The sequence below is a fragment of the Eschscholzia californica genome, unplaced genomic scaffold (genome assembly GCF_041429995.1).
Source record: "Eschscholzia californica isolate CP2 unplaced genomic scaffold, dmEscCali1.0.p SCAF_1, whole genome shotgun sequence".
Classification (NCBI taxonomy): domain Eukaryota; kingdom Viridiplantae; phylum Streptophyta; class Magnoliopsida; order Ranunculales; family Papaveraceae; genus Eschscholzia; species Eschscholzia californica.
In genome coordinates this window covers 13,569,184-13,591,780 of record NW_028238198.1, presented here as the reverse complement: position 1 = coordinate 13,591,780, position 22,597 = coordinate 13,569,184, and the positions used below count along the sequence as shown (strand labels likewise).

General features: G+C 34.2%; 3 protein-coding genes across 5 annotated transcripts; all 3 read right to left on the bottom strand.

Moving 5' to 3' along the window:
- Window positions 1-1,086: 1,086 nt before the first annotated feature.
- On the bottom strand, window positions 1,087-8,363 carry LOC147564301 (pentatricopeptide (PPR) repeat-containing protein / CBS domain-containing protein). 3 transcript variants are annotated; one of them, XR_015226868.1, is made up of 12 exons: window positions 7,970-8,363; window positions 7,688-7,870; window positions 7,127-7,259; window positions 6,075-6,169; window positions 5,760-5,921; window positions 5,581-5,649; window positions 5,247-5,382; window positions 4,365-4,597; window positions 3,304-3,381; window positions 2,418-2,868; window positions 1,931-2,107; window positions 1,087-1,379 (listed from the first exon to the last, which is right to left on the bottom strand). XR_015226868.1 is itself a non-coding variant. In XM_086644987.1 (12 exons), the coding sequence occupies exons 1-12, from the start codon at window positions 8,225-8,227 to the stop codon at window positions 1,119-1,121; spliced, it is 1,854 nt and encodes a 617-aa protein (XP_086501113.1). In that variant the 5' UTR covers window positions 8,228-8,363; the 3' UTR covers window positions 1,087-1,118. The 3 variants fall into 3 exon arrangements, 1 of the variants encoding a protein (XP_086501113.1); XR_015226872.1 differs by having other exon boundaries at window positions 2,418-2,526; XM_086644987.1 differs by having other exon boundaries at window positions 2,418-2,486.
- A 342-nt stretch (window positions 8,364-8,705) lies between these two features.
- Window positions 8,706-11,664, bottom strand: LOC147564300 (uncharacterized). The gene is given in 2 exon segments (XM_086671102.1): window positions 8,706-8,711; window positions 10,754-11,664. Coding segments are annotated over 2 exon segments (777 nt in total). The 5' UTR covers window positions 11,525-11,664.
- A 2,505-nt stretch (window positions 11,665-14,169) lies between these two features.
- Window positions 14,170-17,574, bottom strand: LOC147564299 (putative two-component response regulator ARR21). Its single transcript, XM_086671017.1, has 7 exons — window positions 17,277-17,574; window positions 16,608-16,760; window positions 16,170-16,520; window positions 15,987-16,063; window positions 15,142-15,757; window positions 14,826-15,004; window positions 14,170-14,232 (listed from the first exon to the last, which is right to left on the bottom strand). The coding sequence occupies exons 1-7, from the start codon at window positions 17,464-17,466 to the stop codon at window positions 14,221-14,223; spliced, it is 1,578 nt and encodes a 525-aa protein (XP_086527143.1). The 5' UTR covers window positions 17,467-17,574; the 3' UTR covers window positions 14,170-14,220.
- Between the last annotated feature and the right edge of the window lie 5,023 nt (window positions 17,575-22,597).

Here is a 22,597-nt window from a genome sequence, read left to right as displayed (position 1 = left end):
GCTTCTTTATTTTCTAAAACATTAAGGTCGATAAATTTTGATTTGAAGCACTAAATATTGAACGGTTGAACTTGAAGCTATTCAACACAATTTCACAACAAAGAATTAATCTAATATAAGTTGAGAAGTAAATTTTCATTAACCCTCAAAAATGTTATCTTGATACGGAGAATTAAAGACATTTAAGTGTACGTGAGTCGCTTGCCCTAGTCAGATCTGCACATATACATCAACAATTACATCTATTTTATTACGCAACTTCTAAAGTAAGTGGTTGGTGGCCTTTGTACCTCTTATACAAAAAGGTCGTATCAACCTGTTATGAGTCGCTTTGAATGTCTCATCCATTCTACGATATTTATGGCTCTGAATAAGCGTGTTTTAGAGAGCTAAAAAGAAAAATAAACTTCCAATCTACAAGAGTGACATTTCTAGAATTCCAAACAAACTCATAGATTCCTCTTGTACACCACAATTTGATATTTCATGTGAGTTGAGGTTAGGGACCTAATCTTGTTCTTTCCTGTCATAAATGGTCATAACAACTTGTGATATTGAAGAACCACTTGAGCTTTAGGTCATTCTCAAGAATTCAAATGAGCTTTAGGTCATTCTCAAGAATTCACATGAGCTTTAGTCATTTTTCTTTCATGAATTCACAAGGTGTCTGGTTTGGTACTTTGGCAATCCAATACTTAAATAAAATTTGAAATATATTATCATTCTTAACTCCAACTTTTCCGTGAAGTCGTATTCTATTTGACTACCTAAGGACAAGATATTTTTTCGTAAAAACTACCTAAGGACAAGATATTTTTTTGTAAAGATTTTAAATTTACGGAGATTGAATGTTATATCAATTTTATATGCATTATAGGAAAAACAATTGTGTAGGGAATAGTCTAAAACGCATGGCATTCCAAAATAACGTAGCAAAAGGACATACCTTAGTGCCCTCATATTGAAGATGGTAGACTACTAGTTCCTCTTCCTGTACCTTGTTCAAGAGCTATCCGCTTTCCAGATAACATTAATGCGGAAAAGGAATTTTTATATTCAGTTGCAGAGAAATGATCAACTCTCTAGTTAACTTGTAAATAGACAGTATTAGTATTTGATTAAGTAGATGTGTCAAATGTACAAGGGTTTTGCTCTTCAGATACAGGAAATCTAAGCTTAAATAGTTGCTTAGATGTAAAAACACCTACCGCTCTTGAATTAAACCTGTAACCACCAGTTTCATACTGGTAGTTAGGTTTTACAACAATTATCATTTTGTACCTTTTCTCCAGAAGTAATTCAATTACCCGGCCGATGGATGTTGTCATCGTAACACAAGGAGGTGGGCTCCTCATAACTGATGAAAGAGGTGTATTTAACTGCAAACAAAATGGGAATAATTAATCCAAGTTACGGTAATGCAGAAGACTTCAAAAAAAAAAACTGCAGCAATTATGATGTTCCACTAGTGGGGCTTTTATCATCTTGAAGTGATCCCGACAGAGTAGTATATGCCCCGTAAATGGATCTTAGCTCTTTCCCGGAGAATATAAGAAACAGAAGACATGATTGATCATTTACAGAGGATTCCCGCATATCATCTTGTAAACACGGTTTTGCCTCTCTCCCATTCCTCATTCTTCTCTTTCGTCGTCTAACTAGTTGAGCTCGCAAGTAACTCGTGAGTCGCCCACGTTTGGGATGAGGTAGGTAGTTGGGCCTGAATTGCGAACCTAAAACCTAGATAGTCACTTCAGTCACTGAATGAATGGCACATACAGGTTTTTCTATATATCTTTGTGAAACTAGGGGTAGCATTCTGAGCTTCTCTTCCACTTGCATTATTTAAAATGTGCCCCTCGACGAGAATAAAAATGAAAATGGACAGAGTGATATACACCAATAATATTTGAGAAGGAGTTTATATTACCTGATGGCAGTCTTCGCGATACACAATTCCAACACAACTTCCCCATTCGTCTATAATAGGGATAACTTCATCAGTGAAAAAACGCATTTGTACACTCTTCACGTCCAAGTTAGCTAGTAGTGGTCGAGCTTCTTCAAACGGTTTCATTATAGTCTCAATAGGATCATCAAGTGACACCTATATAGATAGGATATAGTTTTTTCAAAGAGAGAGAAATGGAGTAGAAATTAAATAAATTCTACTTGACCAATAAACGTTCCAAGGTTAAATGCTTATAGGTTCTACTTTATATCAAATCATATAATGTAAGGAGTTGAAACACGGATTACATTGCAAAATTTTGGGTATTCCATAAAAAGAAAATCAGTTGATACATTTCAACATGAAAGTGTAAAGTCTGATTAATTTTTGGGAAGTTTTGTTTATTGGCATGTCTACGAAAGGACCTTATTTATCCATTTGAGATGAATTGAAGAAATAAAAATACCTGAGGGAGGAGGTAAGGACTAAATGTCGATCTGGTGAATCCAGACAAAGCCTCGACCCTAACAGCAGCCTGAGTGACAACATATTACCTGTTATCCCATGCTTCGAATCTAACAAATAAATATAATATCTGAATATACAACACCAGTCCAGGACCAAGAGAGAATCAAAATCATAAAGGTGCATTATGTCAATCTATTATCTATTCATGCATTATGCATAGTGCCTGTTTGTACTTTTTGGTTGCTGCATGAGTCTTATTCTGCATACTATGCTTTTTCAGGCCACAGTTTTACAAATTACCTCCATATCCAGTGAGAACCTAGATTTTATCAGAGATTTCATAAACAAAACTAGAAATACTTGATTACATAACTGTCATTAAGCTGTATGATAATGCTCCGGATCCTGAATCAAGGGACTGACTTGGAATCAACAAGCGTAGATGAAGCCTACTAGGAAGACAGGTCCACATTAACTATAACCAAGAATACATCTTTACGAAATGTCGCAACAGTGACATACCAAAATACCAAATAATAAGCAATGTTATTTTTTATCTAACGCCTGGATTCATGTCTAGAATGTCTGGAAATTACTTGTTGGTAACAAAAAGAACATCATATCTTCATCACTTATCAATTGATTAAGTTATTCACACACAACAAAAGACAGAAAAGATAGTAATCAGGTATTAAAGCGAACAATTTTAGAGACTCGCATACTGACATAAATCTAGGTCAAAATCGCAACTGCAAGATCGTAATTCTAAATTAATTAAGGCAAAGAGGTAATAGGTATCGCATGCACTATTTAAAATGGACTACTATTAGCAAAAAGGATTTGCTCATAAATTAAAGAGGAGAAAACATAAATAACAAACCTACCATGCTACCTCTACTTGTCCAAGATGTGTGTTTCCATTTAGTGATAATATCCGAGAGCATCTTTCTGGCCACATCAACCTGAAAAAAAAATCGACGAGGAATAGAAACGATCACATATTTTATTCATGAGAGTTACAGTAGAAATTTAAGCCTGTCAATACATAAATATGATCCACGTGCCACTCATTTGGTGCCTTGCTATTTCCTAGTGAATTTAAGTGCATTCTGTATAATTGGAATAAGTCAGTTGTAAGATCAGCACGAAGATATGGCCTAGGATGACTGGATGAGTAGTCAATCATATGTAAGCTCTTTTGCCTATCAACCAGGTAGAGAACTAACTACCTTGGCTTTACAACTTCGAGAAGTGTAAATCAACCCGAAAAGAATCTAGTGTTGGTCTTCTATAGTGGCAATTGACATGGACTGGCTAGTAGGTCAGCTTTAGCATGCATTAACTGTATTTGAAAATGGAAACATGGGAGACTGATATAATTCATCTTACCTTTTTTCATTTAGTTACGTAACATGTGAGAAGAGTTAGGATTTTAAGAGATACGGCGGGAGGTCGATTATTCTCCAAATGACCAATACTGCTTTAAACTCAAAAGATTAAACTCTCTTGCATATAACTAAATATTTCTTTCCAAAGGAACTTCAAACCCATTTCGGAAAAATCGACTTCCATATTATGTATGGAAATACAGATAGACTAGTAGAGGCCAAACACGAACGTGTACTATCTTTGTAGGAATAAATGATTTTTAGGTTCCAAGTTAGGCCATTAGATAAACAATGTCTTCTACTGCAGTGAGAGATGCTTGCTCCAACCAAATGATTCTGCCTCAATTACTATCGTTCAGATACTCAAATTTCCACATTATATTAAAATGTTTCCTCTCCGAACATGCAATGCGTAGCATTCAATATGTTGACATGACTTATCAAAAGTTTAACGAGACAGCTATGCATACGTTACATGTAAACCTCAAACAGCAAACGTAAAACCTAAGAACAACGTCTTGCCGATGAATAAGTCAATCGAGAATCCTTAGTATTACCTGACCATTGTTTACAGCTGCCTCCATTAAGAGTTCATCGGCTTCTGCTTGAACTGCAGTAGAGATGACTCCAGCAGTATCTGGCCACATGCGCGAATGGAGACTTTTAACCATGCTATATTCTCCACTTAGAGCGAAAGTCCGCATCATAGAAAGATAGAGGTGGGGCTTGGGCCGCAAGATTGGATTTGCACCTGTTTTTTTCTGTACCTCCCCAAATATGCAAAGAGCACCTAAGTGTTTGCCAAATGTATACATTATATCAGAGAAATAACATGATTGCCCTGAACAAGATATGAATTCTGACTTACAATTCAAGAAAAAAAATATGTAAATAGATACTAAAGCAAGAACTCGAGGAACTTCAGAGAGCATCTATACTTCCACCCGTAAATGACAGTTTAGGCGAAGTGTAAAATTCAAGTTGAGAAACAAGCTGCATACACATTAAACTATTTTCTGATGCTGATTAATCTTAGTAATAAAAACTTATACATCATGTATGCCTTCAAAAAACATAGTTTAGATATGTTTCTTATAAATTGAATTTTACTCGGAATTATAATTTTTTGTTTTTCATTTTTGTGAAGCATCAGAGCGAACCCCAAAAAATCCATCCTAGCTATTATTCCCATGGTCTGTGAATATAAAAATGTGCTTAGATACAACTGCAACTAGTCACATATACAGAAAGCATATCAAGTATTTGTGATGTATTAAAATGATGGGATCCAGAATTTGCAATATGTCATACGCTGAAATGACTTAAACACATAGACCAAACTACCGAGTAGCATAAGTTCAAGATAAACGAAATAGAAATATCCCCAATTACATAGAATTCACAGTAAATGAGATCACATGAACAGCTTTGTAGCTTACTTTTAGCTGAGCCACAATTTAGCAGTGCATCAATTATTGCAGTATAAGCAACTCTGTCAATGAACAGATCGTGCAGTGATTTCATTTCAATCACAATCATCAGAACTGAATTCAGGTCCTTCGCATGACCAAAACCCTGCAAGAGGAAATTTTTATACTCAAATAACAGAGAAGGAAAAAGACTATGACCACCAGACATACACTTATACATGAATTCAGGAGAAGCCCGTCAAACGTAGTTTTAAGAAAGCTTCTCTTGATAATCATATAGAAGTTAAATTATAGAAATACCACCAGATTCCATAATAGTAAACTTAAGAAACTCAAAATATACCTTAAGTAAGGTAGTATATGTAACAATATCTGGAAAGAGATCATGATTGTTCATATTTTGTTCTTTGTCCTGCGAAAATCAATAGTAGTTATTCAGGAACCCTAGATTTGCCAAGGCTTTTGCACACTCGCACCAACTAAACATGGTCTGCGTGGCACTAAACTTGTTATGCTTGAGACCTTCATTTGAGCAAGTAGCAGCATTGCAGCATCCATTCTTCCAGACTTCACACATGCTGAGACTAGAGTGTTATAGGTATATCGATCGGTCTTTAATCCTTTGTGCAGTATTTCTTCGTGTACTGTTAAAGCATCCTGTGGAAATCCTGCATTTATATATCCCTGAAGATGAAAAATTAACCCATAAGCAAATCACGGTATTTGCTACATTCATATAATTCTAATGTGTATCCACAATGTGGTAATGCTAGAATAGAGACCAAAAAGCCAGCAACTATAAATTGTACATTAATGAACAAATGATCGAAACAGAACCTTCATTAATAAATTGTACATTTGGATTGAAGGACCCTCTTCACGAAGCACAGACTGATATCGTGCAAGAAGACCGTTAGCACGACGTAGATCTCCTGCGCCAAAAGCTATGTTAGAACGTCTAAGTAACAAGATCCACCGATTGTATATAGAACTATGTTCTAGACAATGATAATTCAGAGTTGTTTAGCTATTGCATGTTGATGACAATTGACAACCATGTTCTGCCAAACATGCAGTTCACAACTTTATCATGTCAACTAAGAGAAAATGTAGAGATTCTAGAGAACAAATAAAAGTTCCCAAGAATATAGCCAGGGGTCATAAACATCACTTCAAGAAACAATTTTTTTTTGGCTTAAAAATCTTATAGAACACAGAAAACCACAAGGTTTAAAATCTCATTATGGTGCGGAGGTCAACTGATCCCATCTTAATATCAACAAAACATTGTGGCGAGGCTGCAAAGGTGAGTGAAATCCTCAACAAAAACAAGTACCTTATAGAATAATGATGTACACAGATTGGACCTATATAAATTCTTTTTCTATATTACTACAAATTGCTCAAGAAAAAATAATAATAATAATGGTGTACACATGTTTTGTATTTCCTTACCACTCTATAACTACGATTAGTTCAGAATTTCGATTAACTCAATATTGTATACTTCACTTCTACCCAATCTCAACTGACGTTTCAATTTTTAACTACACTGACTTTTCTGTCAGTTTCTTCAGTTCGACTAGATAATTTTTAATTTAGTCATTTAATATAGCTTTCTGTTCACTCATTTTGCTCGTTACTTGTACAAAAAAGTGGTAGGTCTTATCTCTAATGCCTGGTCAAGCATACATATCTCAATAATAGTATTCTGAGCATAGCCGAGAAGAAATTGTAACGAAGTAAATATTAGCATAGTTGTAAGTTGTAACTGAACTGTTCATATTGATCTTCGGTCTCAGACGAAATCATGATACATCAATGAATCTCAGGAGAGTGCTACAAATTTCAGAGTGAGAGAGATAGCTTAGATACTGTCTGACACTAACCTGCTTCAATCAGAGAATTTAACAGACCGTATATAAGAGCTGGTGACAACCTTGGACTCCTGATGATACTACCTTGCTCCAGGGACTCAAGTAATTGAAATGCTTCATCAACTCTTCGAGCACCACCTAAACCCTTCACAATATTCATAAAAAACCAATCACATGTGAGTTTACAGAAAGACTCAAGAAGTAATGTTCACGATTCATGACTAGAGAGTCGATGACAACATTGTTAATGAAAAGTCTGTTTGTAAAACATGGGATTTCGGACGGTTAACCAATTCATGGTCAATTAGAAGAACAATTATGTCCTCTTTCTTCTTTGATTGCGAAATTGGGTTTATTGTTCAATTTTGAATCAATTTTGAGTCAATTTTGAGTTAGAGTTGGCAATCACTACTAGGAAGCCTGGAAACTACTATCTACTTGACACAGTTAATTATACCCTAAAAACATAAAATGCATTTGAACTCAGTTCAATTTCCTCATCTAAATTCTTGAACCAAACTTATTCACTGATAGTACACAAAGAAGAATTGAATATCCAAAAGGAAGTTTTACCTTCAATAGAGTACTGAAAGTGACACTATCAACTCCACAGCTTTCCGGCAATGACATTTCTTCAAAGATTCGAAGCGCAGAGTCAATATCACCACAATGAACACAAGCCTCTACGACTGCGTTCATCACAATCGTATTAAGCTTTCCATATCGTTTCTTTGCGAATTCAACTTCCTCAAAAACCTAAAAAACAAATCACAGTCAAATTTCAGCATCAAAAGAAGATTATAATCTAGATTCTAGACAGAGAGAGAGATAGAGACTAGGGAGAGAGAGAGAGACCTGATGAAGTTGCTTTCTTCGAGTGAGTTGGACGATTCTAGAAGTGAGTCTTTTGAGATTAGGTTTAGGAGAAGAGAGAGATTGAGATTTATTAGTAGTATAGTAATTTCGTATGATTAGAGAAGGAGGTAAAGATGAAGAAGAAGAAGAGAATTTGTAGGAGTGATGAGGAGTTGTTGTGGTAAAATGAAGTTTGGAGAAGAATAGATTTATACTTGTAGTTTCTTGAAGATGAGAGAGTCCATGAATTGTCTGCATTATTATTACTGTTCATGTACTTAGGCATCATTCTCCATCAATACCAACCATAGAGAGAAAGAGAGAGACTTTTAGAGAGAGAGAGGATAGGGTGAATGGAATTTACAGTTGCAAAACGATATTGGATAATTGGACTGAGAAGACACTTGGGATTGGGGCTCCTATAGGCCTGCCAAACCCAATGGGGAGCGCCCTTAACCTCTTTGACTGTGGTCAATCACCTTGGACCACTCCTCATTATTTATCACCTCCAAGGCTCCAACACCCACATATTTAGAATTCAATATCCTAGAGTTGAAATGGGTGCAACCAAAAGATTTCAAAAGTCTTTAGTAATGGTGATACAATTCAACCGATTTTGGACCAGTGATTTTTTTACCAAATAACGGTATGATCAGACGATTTCACTAGGCCAAATAACAAGAAATTTTGGGCTTATAGTCCAAAAACCTACCCTTAAACGCAGATTTAGTCTTCTCTAATCCTAAAATGGGTTTGTGAACCAAAATATTAATGTAAATGGGTATCTAGTCCATTTGTATCCATCCCGAGAGAAAACACAAATTCCTAGAATACATATTAATCCATAATACCTAATCTAACATTCCTTATATATAAAAACTGAATTTCCTTCAAAGTCCCCAAATATCCGTTTTCATTTTTATCTCCTACCTTCTCTCTCCAATCACGATTTTATTAAAAGCAACCATTATCTTCATTCTTCTCCATAATGGAAACATGTTACTTTTCTCTCTCTAAAATCGAATCATCTATTCAACCTCCATTTTTGAGTCTCGGAAGCTACTTCATCTTCATTAGACCAGCTGAAAACTCCATCGTTTATTTTGATTTCCATCACCAAAGATTCAGGTTTGAACCATTGTTAAGATCAGTAGTTGCTTCTGAGGTTAAAGCAACCATTTTAATCTTTCTTCTTAATGTTTTTCATCATCATCTTTAAAGATATTTATGATTTTCATTATAATCGATTTCATCTCTGTATCATCTTTTCAAATATTCATCATTATTCATGATTTTCTCTCTCTAAGATCTCCATAACCAATTTATGATATTAATGTTAAATTTTTGTTTATTAATTCATTATCTTCGATTATGTTATGTTTGTATCCATGTATTATTTTATTTTTCATTAGATTTAGGTTACAGATCTTGATGTTTAGAAAATCTCTTGATATCAGATTCGGTAACGATACCCTTTTTGATCCAGAGAAGATTACGTACGTTTTTTTGTAACAGAATGTAAACGATATGTAACTTATACGAAATTATGTGTACTTTATTGAACATCACAATTTTGTACCAGAAAAGATTTCGTACGTTTTTTTGTAACAGAATGTAAACGATGTGTAATTTACATGAAAGTATGTGCATTTATTGAACATCACACATTTGTACCATAGAAGATTTCGTACGATATTACTGTAACAGAATGTAAACAATGTGTATTGTGCAAAAAATTATATGTACTTTATTGCGCTTTACACATTTGAACCGCTGAAGATTTCGTACAATTATACTGTAACAGAATGTAAACATTGTGTAATGTTCCGAAAATTATATGTAATTTATTGCACATTATACATATTTTTTCACATAACAGTGACCTTGTGATTCAAACTAAAGTTCTGTTTGTCTCCCAACACATTATGAAGTTTAACAAACAGTATACATAATTTACTCCATTATACATGTCGTTTCTAGTAAATTACATGTTTTGTTGACAAATGTATATGTTTTTCTTTTTGTAGTTTTGCTATTACTTATGGAATTTCCTACAGAATCATCCAATCTAAGTAAGACCACAAAACTAAAATCTGATGGCTGGGACAAAATATTTACTGAAGTTCGTCAATTGTTTCCTGGTGGTGCAAAAGCATTTCGATATGCTCTTCGACAATATAGTATAAACACAAGGCATGATTTCAAATTCTTAAAAAATGATTTAAAACGTGTAATTGTTGTTTGTCCTGTTCAAGACTGCAAATGGAGAGTACATGGATGGACACCATTTCTGAACCAGAGAAGATTTTGTACGTTTTTTTGTAATAGAATGTAAACGATGTGTAAGTAAAAGAAATTATGTGTAGTTTATTGAAGAGTTAATTCCTATATGGCCCCCTACTTTGTGACCAGCTTCCTTTATGGCCCCCTTTTTTCGTAAATTCAAATATGGCCCCCTTTTTTGATGTAATTGTCCTAACTACCCTTCTTAATTCTAAATTTAAAACATTTAAAAAAACTTATTTCCACCTCACCCCTCTCTCTCTCTCCACCTCATCTCTCTCTACAACTCACCCCTCTCTCTCTTTCCAACTCACCTCTCTTTCCAACTCACCTCTCTCTCTCTCCAACTCACCCCTCTCTCTCCAACCCACCTTCATCTTCTCCGATTGAAGTCGCCGGCCTGGGCGACTTCACAAAAAAAAAAAAAAAAATTTCACTCATCTCTCTCTCTCTAAAAATCCGGCGAAGGGGGTTTCCCTTCGCCGGAAGCCGTGAACAGACCTTCAAAGACTCGCCGGAATGTTTTCTTCCGCCGTCGCAAGAAATCTCTAGTTTTTTCTCATGATTTATTCTCTTGATTTTTTCATTTGATGATGAAGGAGTTAAGAATACGAAAGTATCTTTACCGTCACGGTTACTTCTGAAGAGAAAATCACGAAATCTCCATCTCCTTGATGAAGATGATCCAGTTGAATTACTTTTTTTGCAGGAATCAGATGAAGTTTTATTATTAGGAGTCCAAATACAGTAAGTTCCTTCTGGTAAATTTTCTAGTTCATCAATTTCAGATGATGACGATGATGGAGGATTTGATGATTCTCTTTCTTCACGGAAGAGATTTTTCAAAGAAACACAAAGCGATTTATTACGTTTTGAATCATCTACTAGATGATCATCTCTAGAGAAAACAAGATCTTGATTAAAAACAGGAAAAACCGGTCTGATCTGACCATTAACGAAGATTTACTCAGCAGAAATAGGTGATTAATCAAGATCTCTACAAACAAAACTAAATTCAAAGTCATCATCATTTCCGTCGTTGATTTCTTCGTTCTTACCTGAATCATCATCACCGTCAACTTCTTTTCCTAATCTATTTTGTTCTTCGTGATGACGAGAGAATACCTTTTCTTTTGAAACAGGTTCTAATCCTAATTCTTCTCTATCATCAACAAATTCTTCACAAACTTTAGCTGCGATCTCCACGAAACTGTTTGATGAATAGCTAGTAAAGCTTGGAGATTCCCCCAAAATCGATCCTGACTCGATCATTTTGAAAAAAAAAATAATTGGGCTAACAAACGAAGTAAACACTTCCTCTTTCTTTCTCTGATCTCTCGCTAAAACTCTCTTTCTCTCTCTAAAACTTACTGTAAATCTTCATTCTCTCTCTCTCTAACTTTGGTCTGAGTTTTTAGTTTTAGCCGTGAACAGACCAGATCGGTCTGTTCACGGCTTCCGGCGAAGGGAAACCCCCTTCGCCGGATTTTTAGAGAGAGAGAGAGATGAGTGAATTTTTTTTTTTTTTGAAAGTCGCCGGCGGGAAAAATCTCCGGCCGGCGACTTCAATCGGAGAAGATGAAGGTGGGTTGGAGAGAGAGGGGTGAGTTGGAGAGAGAGAGGTGAGTTGGAAAGAGAGAGGTGAGTTGGAAAGAGAGAGAGGGGTGAGTTGTAGAGAGAGATGAGGTGGAGAGAGAGAGAGGGGTGAGGTGGAAATAAGTTTTTTTAAATGTTTTAAATTTAGAATTAAGAAGGGTAGTTAGGACAATTACATCAAAAAAGGGGGCCATATTTGAATTTACGAAAAAAAGGGGGCCATAAAGGAAGCTGGTCACAAAGTAGGGGGCCATATAGGAATTAACTCTTTATTGAACATGACAAATATACATTTGATAAATTACGTTGTGTATATTACAAATGATTGTTTCCTCGTCATAAATAACACATAATTTACAAACTTGTTTCATAATTTGTATTCGATGTGTGGTTATGTATGAGTAAAAACGAAGACAAATGATGTTGTAATGTTCCCAGAAAAATATATTCTATCCAAACCTGAAAGTTAAGTGAGAGAAAGTGATATATACGTTTTGTATATTAACCCCCAAATCACGCTAGTTGGTCCCAAAAAATGTACTCTTTCCAAATCTGAAAGTTAAGTGAGAGAAAGTAATATATACGTTTTGTATATTAACTACCAAATCACGCTAAATTGATCCCAGAAAAATTCGGTCCTTGATCTGATTCAGAAATAGGAAGATTTGATTTGGTTTCCAAATCTGAAAGGATGAGAGAGAAAATCTAATTTGGAAAATAAATTGAAGAAGAAGAAAAAACGATTTTACTCATTGGTAATGGCGTTTCAGTTTTGTTAGGGTTTTGGTTAGGAATCGTTTCGGGAAATCTGTTCTGATTTGGTTTCCAAATTAAAATCGATGAGAGAGAAAATTTGATTTACAAAATATTCGTTTTTCCTTTTTTAATACCCAAAATCACGTTACAAAATGTCGTTTCAAATTCTGTCGAGCCCCACATTAAAAAATCGCGGAAAATCTGACTGGGACAGGGACGTAATTTTGTTTAATATAGTAAGGGTTATTATGTTCGAAGTGCAAAAGAACTAAAAACCCATTTTTTTGGGAAGATTGAACCCTAAACCCTTTTTGAACATTATTTTGGGCCTTATAGCCATGGCCCCCAACAACAGTTATTGTGATTACCCAATTTGTATTCATATAGTGTTAAGTTTAGAGAAAGGATTTCTGAGAAGTTTCAAAAATCTAACACCCGCAGAATCAAACCTAGAGAGAATAAGGTTTATGATATTCCAATATAGTTTATAGAGAATTAAAGAAGAAGAATAATAAAAGGAAAAATGTTTCGGGCCTTTTAAAATCGGTAAACCCACCGATTTTGAGTTAAACATAAGAGTGGTTATACTTTTAATCAGGATGCACTATTGACACAATTGCGTTCCAATAGAACTTCTCACAAATTTCCCTATCTGAAGACAGATCTTAGAAGTCTTTTGAAACACCCGAAAAGATGACTAGCTCACTAAAATGTCCCGTTCGAAGGGGTCCAATAAAAAATCACACATTTTACTATCTCAAGTCAAATCTTTTGAAGTTTTGGAAATGCTCCTTTTAGTGAAAAACCTATTTGGTAACGTAAAAAGCTTTGTTTAGAAAGGTAATACACTATTCATTTCTCGTACTCAAGACCGAGACCCGGAGAAGGTAGAAAGGAGCCTGATAACTACTAGAACAAACATGGTAATGTAAGAAGTTGGACATGAAATATTTCTCCTTGTCATGGTGGAAGTTCAACCAGTACTATTAAATACAAATACAATAATTTGGGTTTTTGTAAGAAATATTAATAAAAAAGGGTGAAGTGATAAGGTCAATTAGGGGACCAAACAGAAATATCGAAGGCCTCAATGCGCCTGATCCACGGGAGTAATTTGTGGTTCAGATCCAGATTAGGGGTACACCGAGCCAAACGCCCGAATCAACTTTACCTGTTTGTTCGCTTTGGCCTAGGGCGGGCCTTGATTGCTACCCACACAAAGCTAAAGAATAACCAAGACAACTGCATATGGTATTCTTGAAACATAAAACAAAGAATTTACCTAACACCATATCAGAAGTAGAAAAATAAAACCTTGACATATTCAAAACATTCAAGGGAGTGTATAACCTAAAAAAGTTCTCATTTAAACTCCACCTTAACAATAATGAATCACAAGTTCATAAAATTTGACTACTTATTACTAACAACTTTCTTTAAACATGTTTAAGAAAGAATAAAAACAGATAGAAAGATCCAAGAACCTTATCCACACCATGGTTTTCCAAATCACATCTCAACAAATCAAGCAAGAAGAAGAAGAAGAAGAATGAATTGGTTTTATAACCCACCGATGTTAAAAGAATTAATGTCTTGATAATAGCTTGAAACCCACATCATTGTCGAAACTGCAAAAGAAGGGAAAGAAAACATATCAAAGGGTATGAACTTTTATGAGTAATTTAATCAGATCAGATATCTATTCCTCAATTCATACTTATACAGTAGAGTAGACTAGAACCTAGTCAGAGTCAGACATTCTCAAGAGGATTTGGCAAGTCAGTAATAAGAAAACATCAAGAATAAACAATAAAAGTCTGACTGAGTACGAGTCAGAACTCAAGTTAGATTTCAAGTCCGACATGAAAAACGCAGTACTACACGTAGATATTATATTCATAGTTATTGATATATTATGGGTGTTTGTTTAAGTAGACAAAATCATCAAGTTCTTGTAAAAAACAAGGTCATGTCAAACCAAACCGAAAGAGTTGGGTATCTCAAAAGCATCTTGATATCACATATACTAAGTTCATGACATATATTTCCTACAACAATGGAGAAGCTCGGTTACATGGACTCTTCTGAACTATCGCCAAATCTAAAACCCAAAAATGCGGATACGTAATTAGATCGATAGTGTGTGTGTGGGGGTATGGGTGTGTGTGCGTGTTTGTGCATGTTTGAGCGCGTATAAGGAGAGAGAGAAGAGAGACTAGACCTGCTTGATTGCTGCAGAAAGGTCTTCATCTGTTGAGTTGCAACTGCTGAGTGGGTAAAAGCTGCCTGTTTCTAGGGGATCCAGAGGAAATTCAACAGAAGGAATCTGGTCAATACTTACCAAGTCCTCCCCCTCTAAAGTTTGCATGTCCATAGGAAGATCTCTCCCTTCATTTGTTCCTAAACATAAATACAAGAATATAACAATACTATCTTACAAAAATTATTACGAATTGAATCGAAAAACAGAAGCAGGGCAATGGTCCTTACGAAAACATCAATAACTAGAGTATTGATTCATACTGAAAATGAGTTACCTGAAAGAGGATTTTGAACAGGTAAGATCCCAGGATCGTTTTGAACATTTGAAGAACCAGCAAAGGCTAACGAATTATTAACGGGTAGTGAATTCGATCTGCATCCTAGTACTTGAACACTACTTGACCTTGGTTCTCTTCCGGCACTATAATCTAGCATCTGAAAAGAATTATCCATATAACCAGGATATAATCTGGATCTTGTAGAAAAAGATTGAGAATTGTTCGGATACATTTGACGATAGAAGTTATCTGTTGTCATTGAGTTTGATGGCTCATGAACTTGTATCCTTTGACAATTTTCACTCGGTAATTGGAAACTAAGAGGACGTTGTGGTGGTAACATATATTGTTGGTTCATATGATGTGGCCTTGGAGTTCCATAAGGATGGGTTGAAGCATTAGGATTCCATCCATGATGACCATATTGAATCGTCTGTGGGTTTCGCTGAACATCAACAACTCTAAGACCGTTGAAACAATCTACCCCACTTCGACCTTTACTATCGAAAGATGGCATTGTAGCATTTGGTAGATTCCCTTCCATCATACTTGAAGAAACGCCAATATCGCCTTCTTGCGTCCTCCCGTTCTTCTTGAGACCATTCCTATATTTCTACAAACAAGACAGAGGAGCGAAGAACAAAAAGTTTATATATTGACATTGCTAGTGAATTGAGACATCTTTCAAAAAACAATTGAAACTATGGACAATATATGTAAACTCTTAATCATCCAAGAAATTTATCGGTATAGTGGACAATGTGGTAAAGTTTTTCCAAAGTGACTCATATGACAACCACACGGATCAAAGTTACTATGTGATAATATAACATTGAACTCACCTGGAGATGACTAGCAACTTTTTCGCGGGTAAGATCAGGGACATTCATCTCTTCGAGTATCTTCGAAGGAACTGCATCTGTAATTACACATAGAAGAAGATATGAACCAAAATACACATTCAAAAACGAAAGAATTGAAAGTGGAATCAAATTTCAAACAATGAGGGGATTATTAATACTTACTATCCGCTCCTAACCTATAAAAGGCAGTAACAAACTTTGTATGCAACTCTTTAGTCCAATTAACCCTTTGTTTCTTTGCCGCAATTAGTTCGTGATCATCAGGGGAAACATTAGCATCATTCTCATTCCCTTGCAATGAATCATCATTCTGTCTTTTCCTTGATTTCGTATTTTGATTCGTCGCTTCTTCACTACTACCACTCACATTATTCGGACGAAGTTTAGTTTTCCTAATAACATGTTGCCATATATTTTGAAGCTCACCTATCCTAACAGGTTTTACTAAATAATCACAAGCCCCATGTTCGATACCCTTTCTCACCGTAATTTGATCGTCACTAGAGGAGATCACTGCATTACAAATTATACAATTTTATCAAGATACAATGGTAGAATTTCAACAAATAGCAACTTAAAAATATACAAAATTCTACTTACTAATCACTGGTATGTCCATTTCAAGACCAATAATCTCCAATAGCTTAAAACCATCCATTTCACTCATCTGAACATCGGTTATAACGATATCAAAGTTGTTCTTGTTCTCTCTCAATAGATCGAGAGCAATTTTGGCTTCTCTTGTTGTTGTTACTGTTAAAAATTAAAGAATGTCAAAATGTAATATTAAACAAATTATTATATTTTTTATTTTTCATTTTGTAATCAGTAAGATTCGAACTTTAATCTCTGAACACGAACATAATACATATTACAAACTCAACCAAAGTTACTTTCACAAAATCAAAATTATTTAATTAACATAGTCAAATAATAATAATAAAAAAAGATTTTTGATCAATAAGGGTTTAGGGTTTAAGGGTTTGAAGCCTTGAAGGTATAACTATTAGAGAAAGAATCCAAATCCAAGTAAAATAAAATAAAATAAAATAAAATAGAACAAAATTTGTTCTTTCCTCTTAAAAAAAATATAATATTTTTGTGGGAAAATAAGAATAAACTAAAACAAGATTTCCTTCTCTTTTGAAAACCTTTAACTTCCTAGTAATATAATAGACTAGTTCTAATTGAGAGTGATTAAGAAGACCTTCCCATCTCAAACTTGTTAGAGAGAGAAGAAACTTAGAGAGAGAGAGAGAGAGGAGAGACCTTTGTAATGACACCTACGAAGAAAACCCTCGACTACTTTCAGACAAACAGGGTTATCGTCGACAAGTAAAACACGTAAACCCTCCGGGAACTTATCATCATCGGCATCGGCGTCATCAACATTAACATCATTCTTCATAACTGCCGGAATCTGACCCACAAGATTTTGATTATCAAGTTGTTGTTCCATTGTCCGGAAAAGAAGAAACCAGACAAAATCAAAAGATTCAAATGTTCTTTGACCTTAATTTTTCCGAATCAAAGAGAAAGAAAAACAAGTTTCTAAGTTTTGGGGGGTGAAATTTTTAATTAAATTTAATGCCTTACTCAATACAATGATTTGTTTCCATAAATGGAATGTTCCATTAAAGTAAGAAAATCAAATAATAAATACAGTATAGTCTCTCCTCATTCTTAAATAATGACGTGGCGTCTAAATCTTATGTATTATATACTGACAGTCATACATGCCTATTTGGCAAAGATCTACCCGATCAATTTTCATACATACCTATTTTGTGTTGTTTTAAACAGACTCAAATTGACTTGTTGTTTGAATATACATGGGGGTTGAGAATCTCTCTATTTTTGAGAAAATATTAAAATTTGAAATCATTTTTGTTAGAGAAGACATGCATACTATTCGATTGAAATTCAATAAAGTAGTAACACATTGACACGGTTAGCATTTAAATGTGAGGTACCTATTGTTGCTTCTCGTTAATGTGGCTTGGTTCTGAACAGAAATTTATGTGGCCTGTTGTGATTCGTGTTTTCGATGATTCCGATACACTCAACTACGAATTACGACAAGCCACATAAGAATTTTATTCGTAATCTGTTTAGTTTATCTTGTTTTCTAACATTACTCCTATTCTCCTAGACAAACTATGGGCACAAAGCACGCCCAAGGCTTCCCTGGGCAAACAAGATGTTTCGAGCTGGCTGCGAGATATATTATCACATGTTATTTTTGCCTCCTAAATTACAAATAAAAATGGTTACCTATGTCACAGTGTCCATCGTGAACATTCTTAATGTATTACATCGTACTCGTGTAAATCAATGGACTCATGTAACTATGTAAGTCAATGCTGCCAGACATGACCATTCGTTGCTTAAATCCACTACGATGTAAGGAATGGGCCGCAAAATTGACTAAAAAAAAATTAGGGATATTTTGCAAAAGGGGCAAAGTAATGTTCCAAGTGATGAGTTTGGAGCACAAATTTGAAATTTTTTGAGTTTGGAGCATTGACTAACTTTGACTTAATTTTCCATCCAAAGATAACAAAAACTAACTTTTTAACTTAACTTTCCATCAAAAGTTAACGGAGACTAACGGATGTTACTGTCAATTTTTCATTACTGTTAGTTCTATCATCGACGACTCACATTATTTTGCATCAAATTGTCGGAATTATCTCATAGTTTACGACCATAACTTTTTCTTCTGTAGAAGAAGTCCACTTTTAACTAATGCAAACTCCATCAATTCATTAAGAAGTGACCCCAAAGTTAGTAATTAAGGTGGATGCAACCTTGACTTGCTGAGAAAAATTGTTATGATCGATGATTGAACTAGATTAGTAACTCTTATATTTTTTGATATTTTGGATAACATAAAGATACTTAATTGATTTAAAGATTGTTATTTTTTGGACGAGCTAAGTTACTTTGATTTAAGAGTCTACGGTTGTAATTTTTTGACAAAACTAAATTCCTAGATGGATGAATGTGAACAAAGTGTTGGGAACGTTATATAAATATTTCAATATTTTTGAATGAAGGTTATGTTCATGTTAATGAATTGATGAATTCTACCTATGGATGAATCATGTAATTATTTTAGTGTTTTGTACTAAACTTAAGTAGTTTATAAAAGTTTATATGAAAATAATGGAGTTTGCATTGGTTGAAAAGTGGACTTCTTCTACAGAAGAAAAAGTTTTGGTCATAAACTACGAGTTAATTGCGACCATTTGATGCAAAATAATGTGAGTCGTCGATGCTAGAATCTAACAGTAATGAAAAATTGACGGTAACATCTGTTAGCCTCCGTTAACTTTGGATGGAAAGTTAAGTTAAAAAGTTAGTTTTTGTTATCTTTGGATGGAAAATTAAGTCAAAGTTAGTCAATGCTCCAAACTCAAAAAATTTCAAATTTGTGCTCCAAACTCACCACTTGGAACATTACTTTGCCCCTTTTGCAAAATATCCCAAAAAATTATGCAGCAAAAAATAAATGTACACGATTGAAACTGTCAAAATTGAATCTACGAATGGCAGAGTTTGACAAAATTTTGAATGTTGTTGCTAAATAAAATTGTACACATTCGCTAATGCTAACCCCATAACATGCCTACTGGGGGAGTCAAATTTCTTCTTTTAAGCGTTAAAAATGGACTGTTAGTAGTTTTATAACTATTTTTAGTAAGTTTCATTTAAAAAGTTTTTCTTGCATAATTTCCTACTTTGACGAGATTATGCAATTCATCTAGTTAGAAATTGTTAATTCGAATTTGATTAGGTTTAGGAAACCGTAACGTTATTGAAACAGATCCAGTAGTTGTTTAATTCATTCGGTTTATAAATAAAATTGAGTATTTTCTGTACTCTTTGTGAGTTTTTTTTCGTCTAAATTTTGGGCACAAATCTATAAGTTCTCAAGAAGTGTGTTCTACTCTACTAAATTATTTCTAGACATAGATGTTTTCTCCCAAATTTATCTCACCAATAATAAGAAAAGAAATCAAAATTTATATGGACAAGGTACATCTCTTTTGGCTAACAACGTAATAATGACTCATTTGATCAAACAAAATCTAATGAGTGGGGAGATGCTCTTATTCATGAGTTGAACAATTAGATTGAGTGTTGCATCGGAGATGCTCTCAAGAGGACACTCCATTTTCTAGAGTGTCATTTTTGAGATATCTCCAATTGGCAAACTCATCAATATTTGATTTTCAACCAATAGAAATCGAGTCTTCTATATTTTCTAAATAAGTAATTATTTATTTACAAAAATAACTATGTCATATGAGTAAATAAGATAAATTTAGAGTTTTTCATTGGAGACAAAAAAAATTAGGATCTCTATTTTCGCCAAGTGATAATCTCAATTGGAACTTGACACATATGATGAATAGAAATATTTTTTGAGGTTTGCATTGGAGATGCTCTTATGTTTACTTTCTTGAGTTTTGAAATTTGCCACTCCGAGCCAAAAATGAGTGGCTTGTAGTGGTTTTTCAATACGGAAAGTAGTTTCTCTCTGAACCTCCCCGACCCCTCTTAACCAAATAGCTTGCTTAGACTATGCAATTTAAGTATTTAGAAGTTTGTTGAGATACGTGTGCAGACACGTGAATAAGCGACGGATCCAGATGAAGAGATCCGACGATCAAGACTATTTCAAGATATTTGAAGATACACAATATTTAGTTTCATATATTTAGAATATCTATTGTAAGAATTAGATTATCGAGTTATGTCTGATCAATGTAACCGATCAAATCCACGAGTTGTGGTGATTATTGATGAAACAATTATTTCTCCGTAGATGTAAGTCGTGATTATCCGACCGAACCACGTTATATTATCGTGCAATTATCTCAAAGTATTTCTCCGATTATCACATAATCGTGAATTTAACATGGTATCATAAGCAGGTTAATGTTCATGATTTAAGCTTCCACAAAATTTTCAACGTTTTTTTATTGTTTGTTTTGATATAATAATCGTTCAATTATTACTTTGACGATTTTTTTTCAATTCTCAAATTATTCTTGTGACTATCAAATTCCAACGTCATTTTTAGTCGTTGTGATTATCTATTGTTCCATAATTTTCTTGAAATGATGAAAAAAAGGTTATTGAAATGAAATTAAAAAGAAGACGAAGAAGGAATAGTGTTGGCGGATACCAAATTTGGTGCGGTAATAGTGGTGATGTTAATGATGGTGGTGTTCTTTTTCAATGGAGGCATTGTGCAGCAACGTGTTTATTGGCCAAGATATTAAAAACCAACCAAAGCTTCATTGAAATTCAGCCAACATGATCTTTGCCGCGACGCTTTACTCCTTTATTTTCCCTCAACCAACTGACCAAGTATGCCTAGTCCAAGTCATTTGTCTTTCATGAAGCCGAGAACACCTTTTCCCCGAAGTCGTAGTTATTCCGTCCAACATAGCCGATTCAAGTAGGACGTAATATTTTGAATGTGATTATTTCACTCTTTTCTCCAAGTCGGACACTTCAAAAGTTCTGTGTTCCGACTTGCGGGAGGGTATTGAGATACGTGTGTAAACACGTGATAAGAGACTTATCAAGATGAAGAGAACCGAGGATCAAGACTATTCCGTATGTGAAGATCCACAATATTTAGTTTCATGGATTATTTGTTTGGTTGTCATGAGCTCAACAATTTAACTTATACAATTCAAAATTTATTTGAATGCGGTAGATATCTTTTGACTAACGACATAATAATTATTCATTTGATTCACAAAATCTAAAATATTATTAGTAACGGAAACTTTTCACAATATCATATGGAAAAAGGAAAATGAGGGAGAAAATAGTGGGAATGATTTGATCATTTAAACAAAGTTAATATAAATTTGCCATAATATCTTTTCAGTATTTAGATAATCACCTTAAGAGTAGAAATTGTAGTTTATGGAATAACTTATCATTCATTTGATATTGTCTTTAACAAATTCCCAACAAAAAATGGACACTAATCTCTTGAATAAAGACGGGGTGGTTTTAATATTTGGAATAATGTGATCTAGATACTAATTAAGTATAGTTAATTATGATACAATTACTAATTATAGTAACCATAGATTGAAATTCCTTTTATAGTTATATATGATCTAAATATTAATTATTTATAAGAGAAATTTGGTCAAAACTTCCTAAAAAATCTGGACTTTGGTTAAAAATGATTAGCCAATTTTTTTTAGTCTTCGGCTCCTTGAGTATTCTTTTGATTTACAAAACCTTGCGACAGCTGAACGCCTTGCGACAACTTTGCAACAGCTTTGGAGCGTCTTACAACACCTTACAACAGTTTTGAAACACTTTTGCAATGCTTTGCAACGTCTTGCAGCTCCTTTGTCAAAAATATCGGGTTTTCAACCAAACAAAATACAAATATTTGAGTTTTTAACAAAAAGAAATACAAAATTTAGGTTTTTTAATAAAAAATATAACTTGTCTTTTTAACTAAAAGAAATTTAAAATTAGATGTTCGGTCCAATTTCTTATATTTATAAATCGTTCTTTCGAGATTAACATGTAAGTGATGGTGA